Source organism: Capra hircus, chromosome 15, assembly GCF_001704415.2.
Source record: "Capra hircus breed San Clemente chromosome 15, ASM170441v1, whole genome shotgun sequence".
Classification (NCBI taxonomy): Eukaryota; Metazoa; Chordata; class Mammalia; order Artiodactyla; family Bovidae; genus Capra; species Capra hircus.
Window position 1 is genome coordinate 16,946,783 of NC_030822.1, and position 16,448 is coordinate 16,963,230.

A 16,448-nucleotide genomic window follows, 5' to 3' on the forward strand; every position below is an offset into this window, starting at 1 on the left:
TTTCCACATGAGGGACGCTCAGCTTGGAAAATCTGAAGAAGTTGTCTGGGGTCACACATCTAGGACAAATCTGAACTGAGATTAGGACCTGGTCTGGCTTCCAGGGGCTTCCCAGGTGGCACTAATGGTTAAAGAGCCCGCTTGCCAGTGCAGGAGATGTAAGAGACATGGGTTCAGTCCCTGGGTTGGGAAGATCCCCTGGAGGAGGGCATGGCAACCCACTCCAGTATTCTTGCCTGGAGAATCCCCTGGACAGAGGACCCTAGGGGGCTACAGTCCACAGGGTCATACAGAGTCAGACGTGGCTAAAGTGACTTAGCATACCCACACACGCCTGCATCAGTGGTTAGGACTCCAAGCTTTCATTGCTGAAGGTGTGGGTCAATCCCTGGTCAGGCAGCTAAGATCCTGCAAGTTGTGAAGCATGGCCAAAAAAAAAAAAGGAAGCTATCAGAATTCTTTCTTTAGTCCTCCCTGCCCCCAGACAAGGGGAAAGATTAAAAAAAAAAAAAAATCCACTGCTTCTCAGAAGCACCCCTCCCTCCTTTCTCCCCCAGCTGGAGATAAGGACACTTGTCAGAATGCTGGGGGTGTTCACTGCTGTTGGGAAGCTTCCAGCTCTCATTCTAGTTTGGAAATTCATGAAGATTTCCTTTCAGCTCTGTCAAAGCAGAGTCTATCCAGCTCTCTCTCCGGTTTGGGTTTGTAGCGAGGATAGGGGAGGAGGCAGGGTTGGAGATGAGTCCAGGATTTGAGATCCCAGGGGCCAGCCTGGCGTGGCTGGCAAAATTCCCTATGTACACGCACGCACGCACATGCACACCTCTTCCCTTGCAGCCAGATGTGGTCAGGGAATCTGAGCACGTCGTCCAGGCCCTTGCCACTCCCGTCTTTCAGCCCCAGGACCACCTGCTTGGCTGGCCAGCCGCACTTCGTTGGCGGGGACACTTGGCTGTGTTCAGCCCTAGACAGAGGGTGCAGTGAGTCTGCCCTGTACCCGGCTCCTTGGACTCCCCGTGGGGGTGGGAGTGAGACGGGGGCTGAAGGAGCCCCTTGGTGTGAGGAGGGCATGGGTCCTTCTCTTTTGCCCAGTGCCCACTAACTGCGCACCGCTGCCCCCCACCCCCACCCCTCCACCGCAAAGCACATTTCTGAGAAGTGGCCTCTGTGTCTCTGGCTGCTTGGAACTTGCACCCTGTCTTGAGGCCGACTCTGGCCTCCCCTCCAGAGTGAGAAGGGAAACATCATGAAGGTCCCGGCTGTTTGTGTGGTTGGGAATCCTGGCTGTTTCTGAAGGACAGCCCCTGGTTTCCAGGAGCCAGTGGTCTCACATCTCACCTGGCCAGTGGCCAGTGCCCAGATCAGGGGTGGGTCCCCAGGTACTCCCCAGGCATCATGAGACCCTCAGGCTGGCCAAAGCCTGCTGGCTCCCCCGGATCTGAGAGGGGGAGAGAGGATCTGAGCGTGACACTACTGTCTGATTCCAGGGAGGAAACCAGAAGCTGGCTGGCAGCATCTGCTGCCGGTTCTAACTTGGGGTCCATGCGGGAGGTTTGCTGCGAGCTGGGACTTAACACCTTGTGGCGGGGAAGCTGCCAGTCCCCGGGGGGGGGGGGGGGAGCGGAGGCTGTGCAGGAAGGTTTCTTTTTTTGTCTCTCACACCCAGTGTATCACTTCCGTAGCCGGGCAGCAGATGGGCGGACGGGGGCGATGAGGAATGTGAGGTGTGCAGGAAGACGGCACGTGCATTTCCAATAACTGGAGGGGCAGGGGGACCGGCAAAGATTCAATGTATTTGGGAATGGGGGTGGGAAATCCTGCCGCTTCAAAATGGTGCAGGAGAAGGCTGGGTCAGGAAACCCTAAGACAGATCCAGTGCTGGTACTAGACGGATTCACGTTCAAGTCCCTGATCTGCCACCAACTAACAATGGCTAGCATTTGCTGGCTTTCCTGCTAAGGGCTTTCTGTGTGCATAATCTGATTCACGTCTCACAAAATGAATGGGGTAGATGCCAGTTTTATTCCCATTTGGCTCAGGTCTGGTGAGGTTCTGAGAGATGCTGTAACTCACCCAAGGCCACACAGCCGGTGACTCTAAGATTGAGACTCATACTGACAGGGGACTCCAACGTCCCATCGCAACCACTGCCCCACAGTGAGAACAGTCATCTGCCACCTTCTGACTTCCTGGCTGTGGGCCATGGGGATACCTAACTTCTCCCATCCTTAGGGTTCCTTGTCTGGGGGATGGGGAAATAAATGTCATTCGCCCAGCTTTCTTTTCTTAACTTTTTATTTTATATTGGGGTATAGCCAAGTAACAATGTGTGATAGTTTCAGGTGAACAGCACAGTAGCTCAGCCATACATATACCTGTGTCCATTCTCCCCCAAACTCCCCTCCCATCCAGGCTGCCACATACCATTGAGCAGAATTTCCTGTGTATACAGTAGGACCTGGTCGTTATCCATTTTAAATATAGCCGCGTGTAGTGTATTCCCTTAGGAACTGTCTGTAAATGTGCAAGATGTAAAATTAAGGCGCGTGTGATGCCTGCTTAGTCCTTCCAGTTCTGTCTGACTCTCTGCGACCCTATGGACCATGGCCTGCCATGCTCCTCTGTCCATGAGTGATTAGAAGATACTCCGCCAGGAGCCTGGCTGTCCCTCCTGGGCCAGGCCTATTTTCTCCTCACTCCTCTCTCTCCTATCCACCCCCTCCCCAAGGTTGAACTAAACCAGTCTCTCCATCTACCTCAGCTATGTCCAAGCTTTCTCGTGAGGATTAAACCAGAGGATGTGTGTGAGCCTTTTAGCCAGTCCCTGGCCGGTCGCAATGCCATCGTTCATTCATTCAGCAGCTCTTTATTGAGCAGCACGTGTTCTGGGCCGGTTTCCATTCTAGGTGTGCAAACTAGAGGAGTGCTATCTCTACCAAAGGGAGAAGGAAATGAGTTAGAAAATTTCCAGTAGTGATATCCATTATGAAGAAGACAAAATCAAGTAACGGCAGTGACCGCAGAAGTATGAAGGTCCGTTTTAGCTGGGTGGTCCAGGAAGGCCTCTTTGAAGAAGTAGCAGTTGAGCTTAATTCCCAGAGGAAGGAGACGTGGAAGAGGATGAACCTTCTAGGTTAAGGGAGCAGTGGGTGTGAAGCCTGGAGTTGGGACAGGAAGGGGGCTGTGTGGCTGGCTCAGAGTGAGGACTGGGTGGGTGGTGGTGGAGGCTGAACGGAGGGCAGGGCCGTGGGTTCTGCGGGGAGGTGAGCTACAGGGCACAGTCTTTGGAGGGGCGAGTCGAGAGAGTAATGTGATCTAATTCATGTATTTAAGCGGTAGCTTTGGCAGCTATGTGGGGAATGGAAAGTTGGGAGAAAAGGATGGATACAAGGAGGCTGGGATCACAGAGAGACGATGGAGGCCTGGCCAAATCAAGAGACTCATGTGGAAAGGGGCGAGAGATGCTTCCCACGCAGAAATAGAAGCAATAAACATCCTAATGATGAGATGACTTGGGTAACCTAGCAGTTAATCTTGCACAGATCACACGCCTCAGACCTCAAGCTTATTGAAAACAGAGTTTGGGCTGTATTCCTACCCCTGTAGAAATATTACAACCATCATCTTGCCATGAGGCACCATGCACTGATGTTCCTGGTTTTCTTTTGAGCTTGGGAATTTATTGGGGGAGGTCATTAACGGCAACTTGAAGGTCTGGAGTTTATGATGTCAGACTGAGTTCCATGTAGATAGGGTTAAATAAGCTTTTCCTATAAAGGGGTGGGTAGTAAATAGTTACATTTTTGTGGATTCTACTGTCTTGTTTTGCAGCTACTCAAGTCTGTCATTGTGGCTAGAAACCAACTTTACATGATGCATTAAAAATGTATGTGGCTTTGTTCCAATAAAACTTCATTTAAAATATAGGCAGTGAGCTGGATTTGGCCCATGGATCATACTTTGCCAACTCTGGCAGAAAATATAGTTTATTTACGTGATCGAGATAATTTTTTCCCTACAACTAGGGTACAGACCTCTGCTTATCTTGACACTAGAAGATGTGATCTATGATGTAATTGAATGGAGACTCTGTTCTGTACTTTTCAAATCTTGGGGATTTCTTGGAATGAACTCAGGGGACCAAGGTAATAATGAGGATGGAGGGCTTGGGGTCCCAGCTTCTACTTCAACCAGGACCCCCTCTTGGATTCTTTTTTTTTTAATTAAATTGGTGGTCTTCATAAGAGTTTGGGGGGGGGGGGAGGTCTTGGGAGCTAGAAAAAAAATCGAAAATCACTAATCCAGTTGGACTGGTTGGAGTTCATGTCCAGCTTCTGGTATTTGCATTAGACAGGTGCTTCCCTGGTGGCTCAGATGGTAAAGAATCTCCCTGCCGTGCCGAAGACCTAGGTTCCATCCCTGGGTCAGAAAGATCCCCTGGAGAATGGAATGGTTACCTACTCCAGATTCTGGCCTGGAGAATTCCATGGACAGAGGAGCCTGTTGGGCTACAGTCTATAGAGCAGCCAAGGGTCAGACACAACTGAGTGACTAATGCTTTCACTATTGCATAATTGCTCATAGAACAAATTAATACATACATTTTCTAATTGGACGGAGGCACATAAAAAGGAGTTGCTTTGGGATTATGTGTGCGGAGTAGAGGGTGTACAGGGGGCACAGAGCAGAGGGGCTTACGTAAATTTAGATGCTGAACAAAGGCCACAGTGTCCCAGGTGGAGCTGCTGGGAGGGCCCACTTTCTGAGCCTTGTAAGGTGGCGGCAGCAGGCTGGTGTGTGGCAGTCTTGGAGAGTGGATTGGACCTCACATTCAGACACAGCTAGGTTTTAAATCTCTGCTCTCTCACTTAATAGCTAGACAAATTATTTAATCTCTGGTTATCTATTTCCATCTGGAAAACTGGAATGATGCTATTTCCCTTCTCAAGCCATTGGGTTAAATGAATGAATAATTCATTGCCAGTTGCCAAGCACATCACCAGGGGCTTGAGAAATAGAAATATCCTTCTCCATTCTGTTTTCAGGGGTGTGGGGTGAGCTCAGAGGCTTTGAGACCTTTTACCATCTCTTTCCTGTTGACTCCAATTTCTATGCCTCAATCTTCTCTTGTCTTCTCAGGATGTGGCCAGGTTCTACGTGTTCCAAAGGGTCAGATTTTGTTGGAGAGCTACCCCCTGAATGCTCACTGTGAGTGGACCATTCACGCCAAACCTGGATTTATCATCCAACTCAGGTAAGGGGCTGGGGTCAGAATTATGGAACCTGAGGTTTAAGGAAGTGCAATAACAAAACCAAAGGTCCTGGATCCTAGTAATCAGGGCTAACCATCTACGTTTTATTCTTGAAAGCAGAAAATGTATATTAGAGCCTTTCCCATTACCTCTTAGTGATTTTGTGGGATAAGGCTTGGGTAAGACTACCACCAATTAAATGCTCGTCCTTCACTGACTGCAGACAGTGGGGCTCAGGTGGTGATGACCCCAGGAAGACACCAACATGATGGAACACAGCACTGAGAGCAACCTGCCCACCCATAACCATGACCAGGTCACCTATTCACTTAGTACTGGCTGCATTCTATGGAACGGGAGGAAATAAGGCCAGGCCTAACCTTTAAGGACTTTGTACTCTAGATTGGGGTTTATGCTTGTCACAGCTTCTTTCGTTGCTGTTCTCAGAAACCAACCACCACCTCCACAACCAATAAACAGATTCTTTCATTTGTGTGGAAGATAAGCCATTCATCTTATGGAGCACTGGGGTCCACACAAATGTTTAATTTATGCCATGGACTCAGTTGTAACTAGAGATAAATAACACAAGTGCATCCTGCTTTGTGAGAACTGTTCACTGTTGCATCTGGGAGCCTGGAATAGGACATGGTACGCACGACAGGTGCTCGATAGACCCTTCCTGCATAAAAAAAGTTGAAAGATCTGCTCCCTGCCTCCAGTGTTTCTCCTCTCTCCTGGAAGACACCTCTACTCTTCCTCTTTAGGAAAGCAGAGTGGCCCACTCAGCCTGGGACTTCTAGGGATGTTATCCACCTAGCTCTTCCCTTTTCTAACTCATGGGGAAGTTGGCGGTGATAGAGATCTCTAATCTTCTAGAGCACAGGCTTCCAGTCAGTGTTTTCTGGGTGGATTGACACACCCAGATGTTGCCATATGTCAGCTGGCTCCTCGATGGCAGTGTGTCGTGCAGGAGGGGCAACACTGTACCCCACATTGAGAGGATCCAGAACTCAGGTCCCTTTCCCAACCTTCCTCATCAAAGCCACCCTTTAGTTGCTGGTCTTCTTGTTCCCTGAGGTCCTGAGGTGTTAGGATTAAGGTTCAGTAAGTGAACTTTCCCAGAGGAAGTTCAAGGAGCAAGTGAAAGGCTACACCATTGTGCTGAATGGGCTCCAGGCTGGACCTTCCAGTGTGATAAGGACAGTTTTGGATGCCACAGGCTAATTTCTCAGCAACTCAGGGACCAGGACAGATGGTCCCCTCAGAGGCCTCTGAAGAGCTTCTCCAAGACCCAGGATGAAATCAGCCCCGCCTCCCCCAACTCCACCAACCAAAACTCCAAAATGTTGGAGTGGTTGAGCAGCACATCACCTGCCCAGGAAAGGGCCCTAGGGAGGCACAGAAGTATATAGGTTTCTTCCCTGCAAACCTGGACCTGCTGGCCAGGGACAATTATAAGGATGGAAATACTCTGCAGCCTAGTGTCCAGCCCCAAAGCTGGTCGTCATCCCTGGTGTTCCCTTTTCCATTGCCTACCACAGCCAGGTCACCAGAGAATCTATTTACTCAGCTGTAAAATCATCTCAAGTCTTTCCGCTGTCTCTACTACCAAAATTCTACTTTGAACCGCCACCGACTCTTACCTGGATTCTCTTGTGGCCTAATTGGCTTCCCTGCCTCCACTCTTGCTGGCTCTGCCATCTCCTCTCTTCAGAGTGACTGGAGTGATCCTTTAAAATCCTCTCTCAAATTATCATTCTGTTGGTGAAATCTTCCAGTGGTTTTTCTCAAGCTTGGAATAAAATTCAAACTCCTCACCGTACAAAACGGCTCCTGCTCTCCTCTCTGACCTTCGTTCATGCCATTCTCCCAGGTATGCACCGCCTGGCAGCGTGGCATCCCTGCCTCCTTTCATTTCCTCAGATATGCTCATGACTACCAGGGCCTTTGTACTTACAGATTCTCCTGCCTGGACCACTCTTCCCCATGACCTGCACACGGCTGGCTCCGTTTCATCGGTTAAGTGTCTACCCAGACATGTCCTTGACCATGTATGTAGAAAGCTTACCCGCCCAGTCACTCTCCATGCTCTCACCTGCTCTGTTTTTCTTAGGACTTAACACTCTCTACAGTTCCCTCGTTTTCTGGTTTCCTTGCTTTTTGTCTGTCCCTCAAATCAGAACTCATGAGGGCAGGCACTGTGTCTCCTAGGGAAGGTGCTGTACTTTCAGCACCTGGAACAGCGTCTGTTACAGCATGAGTGAACACATGAGTGAATGTAAATGCAGGTTGCAGTATCTCCTGTTTCAGTTTCAGAAAAAGCTGTGATCTCGGTTTGGTGGTTTGGTGGTGGACTTGCCCACCCCGCCCCCCTTTTCAGATTAAGATACCAAAGCCCGGAGAAGCAAGTGATTGCTCAAGGCCAGCAGTGAGCTGGGGGGGGCCAGATCCTTACTACTATAGCATGTTCCACACATTATGATGAGTAGGACTTACACTCCTTTACAAAATATTTTGTGATAAAAATTTCTGAAAAATAAACACTAGTCATACTCAGTGATCTTTCCTTTTTTTAAATAAGATCTTTAAGAGCATACAGAATCCTGACTGTTCTCTAATTCTGGCACTTGAAGTGTTTGCCCAAGGTGATGGAAGTGACCCTAGTCCAAACTTTTCAGGTGGCAGTTCTGAGTTCTCTATTCCCACTTCTCCAGAACGTGAGGAAGAATATACAGATGTACATTTTGTGAACCTGATACTCAGGCATTCCCTTGGGAATCGTCTGAGAAGTTATCTTTTCCTCTCTTACCTTGGTGTGTGTCTGCCTCTTTTCTTACCTCTTGGAGATGAGAGCTTAGGGTTTTATCTTCTGCTTTTTTTGATCTGCTGCACCCCAATATTTCCAAACCCAAGATCCCTTTAAGGTAATCAAAGATATGTCTCTTTCAATTCTGAAATTTTGATATGATGCTACTGTTTCTACTCTTTGGGGCAAGAGTTATTGTTACCAAGAGGATAATTATCTTCTGATCCTTCCATCAGACAGAAGAGTATGCAGAGTTTTTTCCTTTGCTTGGTCTTTAAGATAACATATACTGTATCACTCTCCAGTTGTAAAATTGAAGTATCCATTCTGTCACGTACTCAACATTTGTTTATTGTGTCTACGTGCTAGGAACTGCATCAGGCACTAAGCAAGCAGTGATGGAGTAAGACAGATGCCACACCCTGCCCCTAAGGAATTTGCAGTCTAGGGGAGCAGGCAGGCATGCATGTGTGCACACACACTCATGAAATCAAGGAGATAAATATGAGAAGTAAAATGTCTATACACATTATGATGAAAACAAGGGCTCTCCTTTAGAAAGAGTTGTCAGGGAAGCCTCTTTAAGGGGAGAATATTTTAGCTGAGCGCTGAGTTTAGGAAGGAACCAGCCAGGCAGCCTGGGAGGAAAAGTGCCCCTGTATGAGGAGCCGGTATGTGCAGAGGTTCTCGGAACGCACTGTGGCGCCCCCTGCACCTGGCATGCGTCCACACACCTGCACACAGTACACCTGCCCACACACACGGAAAGAAATGCAGCTGCTCGCAAGTCCTCCAGGGCCACGGTTCTATCAGATCAGGGCATAGCTCTTCTCTTCCGGACGCCTGCTTGTCATCTGGCCTCGAACTTGCCCAGGGCGGGTGGAAGGGTTCTTCAGGGCCTCACCTGCCTCCTGCTCTCGCCCTCTCCTCCTCCAGGATTGTCATGTTGAGCCTGGAGTTTGATTACATGTGCCAATATGACTATGTTGAGGTCCGCGACGGGGACAGCAGCGACAGCCAGATCATCAAGCGTTTCTGTGGCAACGAGCGGCCAGCTCCCATCCGAAGCACGGGCTCCTCACTCCACATCCTCTTCCACTCAGATGGCTCCAAGAACTTCGACGGCTTCCATGCCATCTTTGAGGAGATCACAGGTAAAGGCCAGAGAGAGAAAGGTCGAATTTTATTTTCAAGTTTATTTTTTGGCCACACCCCACAGCACATAGGATCTTAGTTCCCCAAGCAGGGATTGAATCCGTGCCCGCTGCAATGGAAGCACAGATTCTTAACCACTGGACCTCCAGAGAATTTCCCAAATATCACTTTTTATGGCTGCGCTCTAGATAAACATTCCTTTCTGGGTTTCCCTCTCCTTGCTGCCCAGCCTTGTTAAAACCCCACCCGCTGGGTTCTCAGAAACGACCTGCACGTTGAGAAGGTGGAGAGAAATGGCAAGGGGTGTTTCAGAAACGCTCACAGAACCAGAACTAAGAATTCTTACTTTGTAAAGCTGCTGTGGCACAGATAGATCAGGTCACTTGTCTATGGTAGCACAGCTCTGGAGATGGAACTAGGTGATCTGTACAGTTGGGCTCTGGAGCTCCTATTAGGGCCTCTCATGGTTAAGAGAGTTAGCTTTGGTCCCTGGCAAATTAAACCATATGGCTTAGATAAGCTCTGCTGTTCTGGGCCTGGGTTTCCTAATCAGTGAATAAGGGTGTAACCCTAGATCCTGCTCCATTAAGGAGTCTCTGGCAGACAGAACAAATGAAGAGCTGAGCAGTGTCTGGTGCAGAGGAAGCCCTCAGTAGCCGCCCTGCCCCAGGCATGCCCTGAGCCTCCTTTGTCATCTTTCGAATAATTGTTCAAAGTCTGACAGTACCCGGGAAATGCCACTCACTTTATGAGGAACTCTGCATCTGACTTCACCTCCTGTCCTGTCATATGAGGAAGTAGCATTTGGCCAAAATGAACAATGGGCTCAGTGCTAAGGAATCACCCCAGATCTTTTCTACTCCTTGGAGATGGGATTGCATCAGGTTTTACAAGATAAACTCCAGCTTGAAGTATTTATTTTTTGAAACAAATAACTGAATTTAAGAAATTGCAATGGCCTTTTGACCATTCAAGCTCCCTTATGGAAGGTCTGATATGGATGTCTCAGGAAGGGAGGTGGGTGGAGGTGGAATCAGCCTTTCTTTAGCCTTGCCCGTTCAGCAAGACCAGCAGACACCCCACCCTCTCCACCTCGTCCCCCTGAGAACGTTCCTGCCCGAGCCTCCAGCAGTTGCTCCTATGAGCTGTGATCTGGCTCCCTCCCAGGACCTGTCTCCTACGCAGACTTGCAGGGCCTGGGAGCTCCAGAGGCTTTTGCTGCTATGCTGTGGTCAGCCTGCGGCTCAGTCCCTGCGCCTCGGTGCCACACTGCCAGTCAAGGCTGAGATGTGTCTGGCAGTGTTCATGGCAGTCAGAAGTTGCGGGCAGAGGCAGCTCACCAGCTTGTGACCCTGTGAGTGAGGAAAGGGTCAGGAGGGTCTCTTCCTCACTCTCCCCTGGAGAACTCTGGTCTGTGAGGTCTTCCTGTTCCTCAGGCACCTGGTGTGGCCCACCTGCACTCTTTATTCCCTGCCTAAAGCCACCTTCCCACCCCTGCATGTCATGTCCCATCCCCAGAGGCCCTGTCAGATTTCTCCTGCCCTGTTAAGCCTTTTCCCTTGTTCCAATGAGCTGTGGCTTGGCCCTTTTCTGAATGTCTTCTAGAACTTTCTCTTTTCTGACACTCACTGAATCACGCTTCAGGTTGTAGTCACTGCCGACTCTTCTTCACAAAGCTTTGTCCTGATGAGCAGGTTCTCTCTTCGTCTTTGTCTCTTGCCAGCGCCTTCCACAGAGCCAGCGCTCGACTCAGGCTTGCTGCCCTCGGCCCAGCCATGTATTTCTACACCAGGGTAAATGAAGGTGGGGTCAGTGGGGAACAAGCAGACTAGTGTTTCCCAAAGTGTTCTCTGTAGAAAAATGGTCCCCAGGACTCTCTGTGAAATGCAGTCTCTCAGATCAAATAAGGCCTGTGAAAGGTCGAATGTTATGTGCATTCTTAGAAATTCACAATGCACATTAGAACGTGGAGAATGCTGAGAATATTTGCAGGGCGGAAACCTGGTGGATTATCATTTAACCCCAGTAGCATTTCCCCACCGTATCTGAGACCATTAACTCTCAACATCTCAAGGGACTACGGTTCACAGAAGGCATGTTTGGAAATTCTTGAGTACCCTTCACCAGTGTCATGAAGTCGGCTTCGGTTCCTTTCGCCCAGTACCCCGAATGCTGAACTTCCTTGAAAAACAGAGATGTGTTACCCAAGCCTGCTCTCTTCCCATGGGAGCCCCTGTGGGAGGGGTGAAGCTTGCTTCTGCTTTAATTATGTGGTGCCCTTGTGTGTGTGGTCCTAGACTAGAGGTGTCTGGAGCAGACTTCTGGGGCCTTGGAAAACATCAAATAACATCAGCAACATTTGATTAGTGAGTAGCTGTTTTAGGCAGTCTTGAAACAGTGGTGACATGATTTCAATAAAAGGAGTTTAAAAATGGCAAGAAGACTTTAAAAGACAAGTGAGAGGCTGTGGTCAGGACTCCAGGCTTGAATGAAGGGGCTCACCTCACAGGGGCGCTGAGAGCAATTGCCTTCTCTCTTACAGCGTGTTCCTCGTCCCCTTGTTTCCACGACGGCACTTGCCTCCTGGACAGCACCGGATCTTACAAGTGTGCCTGCCTGGCGGGCTACACCGGGAAGCACTGTGAAAATCGTGAGTTTGCCTGCAGAGTGGGAGTGAAGGTGCCATGCGGGGCTGGCATGGAGAGGGTCTGGGGAGCTTGCTGGGGGTGTTGTTCCCTGGTGTCTACATGGTCTGTCCAAGATGACGGGTAACATGGACTCTCCCATTGAGTGAACCTCAAGAGGGCTGGGCTCCCTTTGAGTCAGAATGTTTGGAACCACCCCAGTTTGCCCTCACCTGCGGCAAATACCGCTTAGAAAGATCTTATCTTAGAAAGATACACCTTCAGTGGCCTTAAATAGTATCCAGAGCCCAAACACGCTGAGAAAGGGTCAACAGTAGAAAGCTACCATCATACACGCTCCTGAGGCCCAGAGTCTGAACTCCCTTTCCATCCCATGGTCTGAATTTTGGAGTCATGCTCCAGGGCACCATTCATTGTGTTTCTGTGCAGTCTGAAGCCCTGCACTGAGGATGGTGAAGATGTAGGATAACTATGAGCCCTAGATGCCCAGGGACAGTCCTAGTTTATGCATTTTGTCTATGTCTAGTTATTAGTAGCACACGGTTTCATACGCGAGTGTCCTGAGTGGATGACAAAGTATGATCATCATCTTATGATGATCTGACCAGGTTACATGAGTCGCAGACAAAGCAACATTTTATTGAGAGACTACTATACGCTGAGGTCTATGGGAATGCACAAGAAAGCATGTCCTGCTGTTCTCTGAAGGACCTTATCCCGACTTGTGAGCTCAGCTCTGTGCTTCTCTGGTAATTCTTGAGCAGGTCTGAGAGGCGATGGGGCTGCGAGGGTGGTATAGGCCAGAGGAGTCACAGAGGAAAGAAGTCCGCCAGCCGTGGCAGTCCACATATTATTCTCTGGGATCGTTCCCTTTCTGCCCTTTGCCACTCAAGTCCCCACCACCTCCTGCCTGAGCCATATCCTGGCTGACCCATATCCTGGCTGACCTGGGTGACCCTGGTCACCCACACTTTCCAGTTCTTGCAGACAGACATCAAACAAATGGCTTACTCCAAAGCACCTAGGAGTTTCTCATTCATGTTTTTGAAGGGCAGAACATGACTCTTGTGTGCTATTAGACTCAAGCTTTTGCCAGAGGAGAGAAACTAGAACATGTATCTGATACAGCAAATCCTTATCTGATAATGGCATCTGATATGGCATTGCCCTTGGGAAGGGTACACACAGACCAGTGCATACGGCAGCACCGGGCAGCACCCAGCCCAGTGCTGCGGTGCCCAGGACTGTGTCATTGGCAGAGAGGAACTTAAACGCTATGACCAGAAATCAGCTCTCAAGGGTCTTTGGTGATCCAAGAGCCCGTCTATGTATGATAAGTGGTCCTAACGGAAGTTTAAGACCTAAAACTGGTGTCCCACGCTGGAGCTGTCACATGGGTGAAATGAGCAGAACAGGAGGAGTCAACGTTTGGGGAAAAGCAAAGGAGGGCAGCTAATGACCTAGGGAGGGTTCCCCCAAAGCAGATCCTGACATGGGAACATGTGTACAGATGACGTGTCAAGGAGACACGTCCCCCAGGAGAAGCTGGTAAGGGAGTGGGGAGGCTGGACCGGAAGGGAAGGAAGCCAAGCAAAGGCGCAATTTCGGGCAAAATCCCAGCCTGAGTGTTAACAGGCAGTGGAATCTGGAATGGAAAGTACATCTCAGAATGTGTCCTGGCTTTAACGCAAGACAGCTGGGCTTTCACATCCCAAGTGCGATTGGCAATTGGCTAAGGTCTTCCTTGTGCAAGTGGGACGTGCTTAACGTTCTGTGCGTGTGCCAGGGTGGTTCCAGTAACACTCGAGCAGCGGCGGCGTCGGCTGGTGCAGGCCATTGGAAGGATACAGAGCAGATTGGGTGGGGGAGGGGAGGGAAGGGGCATCCCAGGACAGGGCCCCAGCAGCCTCTGCTGTCACTTCTAACTGGCATGCTCAGGTTGCTTTGGGGTCATCCTATATATAAGAGACCTGGTTTGACAGCATTCTATAAAGTTCATGCATTTTTCAGTTAATTTTGTGAATTTTCCTTGCAAACAACGTAGACTGAAGCCAGTGTCGGTAGTGTGTCCTTGAGTGTCCATTTCATTCTACTTGAAACACCCGTTGCTTTGGGTGTCTCAGCTGACCTAAGTGTGATTATGCTGGATTCTTAGAAAAGTATGTTCTGAAAAAAAAGAAAAGAAAAGAAAAGTATGTTCTGCTTTGTGGTTCTTGTCTCGTTCAAGTTCTCTGTGAGGTGTACAAGGCGGAGAAGTGTTGCTTTCCCTTTGTTTCAAGAATTTGTAGATGAAGTGATTGTGGAGTCTTGATAATGACTAATCATGAGCGCTACCCTTTAGATGCAGAGGGATACAAAAAAAGGAAGCCCTAAATGCTTTACCATAACTTTACCATACTAAACTAACTTTACCATATTAGGGCTTTGATTAACAAAGGCAAAATTGGAGAAAAGTTAAACGTTACCAAATTAGTCAAAATACCTGTAAGAAGCTGAGTTAAATTGGAGAAGGAGAGTGGAGCAGAGGGAAGGAAATTGGTCTGAAAGTTTTGACTAAAATATTTATGAGTAGCTTTTGAGTGAAAAATGGACTTCTAGGCATTATTACTCTATCCAGATAAAAACCCAGAACAAAACAAATAAATATGATGAAAAAGAATGTAAACTATGTCATTATGAACTGATTCATAAACTATCTCAAATTGCTTTTGGTCTCAAGTCACTTTTGCTTTCAAAACATCAGCGTAAATGGACAAGAGAATTCTTTCTAGCTACTTTTCAAAATGTCGTTCAAAAACCATAATTCTCTTAGTACCCTGTTGTTGAGACTGGGGAAATATATTGTTTGTGGATATCTGATAAGCCATTTGCTGTGGTGGTTTAATCCCTAAGTCATGTCTGACTCCTGCGACACCACGGACTGTAACCCACCAGGCTTCTCCATCCGTGGGATTTTCCAGGCAAGAATACTGGAGTGGGTAGCCACTTCCTTCTCCAGGGCCTCTTCCTGACTCAGGGATCAAACCCACGTCTCCTGCAGTGCACTAATTTTTTTTTTTTCCCCCCACTGAGCCACTAGGAAAGCCTTGGGGGACCAAATGTTTGATTATTTTCCATAAGATTTATGTCTGTTTTTCTGTCTTAGGATATTCACCATGAATTCCAACTAACTCAATAAGGGAATCATCACAATGGTCTATTAACAGTTTACCTTGTAATTTCTGAACAAACTTTAACCGTTTTTCCAGAAAAACAAACAAAAAAAAACTTTATCATAGATATAGCAAAAAGCTGAAAATACTTCCCTGGAAGAAATTCTTTCAAAATTAATAAGAAACTGAAGCATTCTAGGATATTCTAAATCCTAAAATGCCCAAATTGGACTTGGCATATGTTTTTTAAAAATGACTTTTAAAGCAGCAAAACAAATGTTAATGAAAATTCCATCTTTTGTTTATGTAGCACCAAATCTGATGAGGGGAAATCATTTCATGGATGATGCTTTAATGTGCTGCTCTCCAAAAGGTTTTGTGGGAAGGTAGATGATCCTTTAAGCAAATGAAGGATTTGAAGAACAGGGCTCAGGACACTAAATTGGTCAAATTCAAGACCAGAGGCCAGAATTCCACACTTCCCACCCTGTTTACAAGTTCTCAGACACCATTCTCACCACCTGGCTTGGTGAGACTGCAGATTGATTAGCTCTGGTCTCATTATCAAGTCCTCTCAGAGGACTTTCCTTCCCAGGTAAGACCCACCTGTCTCTCTTCTCTAGAAAGTCCCAATTCACTGTCTCTTGATATGAGTTATTCTCTGTATTTTCCTTGTGTGTGTGTCTATGTCTGTGAGTGGGAATAGAATTGAAGTAGATTTTCTGCTTAATTACAGAAAAAACATAGACTTGTAAAAATAATCAAACAGTACAGAGGTGTATAAAATAAAAAAAACATTTTTTTCTGACCAATCCTGGTTCCCACGGTTAGCAACTTGATGAGGATCCTTCTAAACTTCTTTCTAAGGTGTGCAAACCTAGGTTGTCTATGTATCATTACTTTACACCAGTGGTTCTCATCTGGGGGTGATTTTATCCCCTGCTCCTGCCCCAGGGGACTTTTGGAAACTGGAAGCTTTTTTGGTTGTTGTAACAGCAGGAGGGGAGGGTGCCGCTGGCATTTGGTGGGTAGAGACCAGGGATGCTGAAAAACCCCCCAAGATACACAGAACAGCCCCACAACAAAGAGCTGTCTGGCCCACAGGTCAGTAGTGCCAAGACTGAGAAAACTGGTTTCAAGCAAAAGTGAATTTAAAGCATACGTACAATTTTTCAACTTTTTGCCTTCAGTGTTCATATCATAGACATTTTCCCAGGTCAATCCATGTTGGTCTCCCTCTTGGGAGAAAAAAATGATTGCTGGAGGACTCCATTATATGAATGTCTATCCAATCATATAATCATTCCATCGCTTAAGATGGACTTCATGTCATTTTTAATATTCTTACTATTATGAAAAAGGCTGAGATGAATAGCTTCACATGTTTCTTTGTTCACATGCAAAGGTATTTTGTAAAATAAATTCCTAGATGTCA

General features: G+C 47.8%; 1 protein-coding gene across 1 annotated transcript in view; it reads left to right on the forward strand.

The window, feature by feature from the left end:
- Positions 1–16,448, forward strand: part of PAMR1 (peptidase domain containing associated with muscle regeneration 1) — an 82,294-nt gene that overhangs the window by 41,723 nt on the left and 24,123 nt on the right. Inside the window, exons 4-6 of the mRNA XM_018059238.1 lie at positions 5,140–5,254; positions 8,998–9,215; positions 11,759–11,866. Coding sequence (XP_017914727.1) covers positions 5,140–5,254; positions 8,998–9,215; positions 11,759–11,866 — 441 coding nt within the window. The remainder of the gene's footprint in view (positions 1–5,139; positions 5,255–8,997; positions 9,216–11,758; positions 11,867–16,448) is intronic.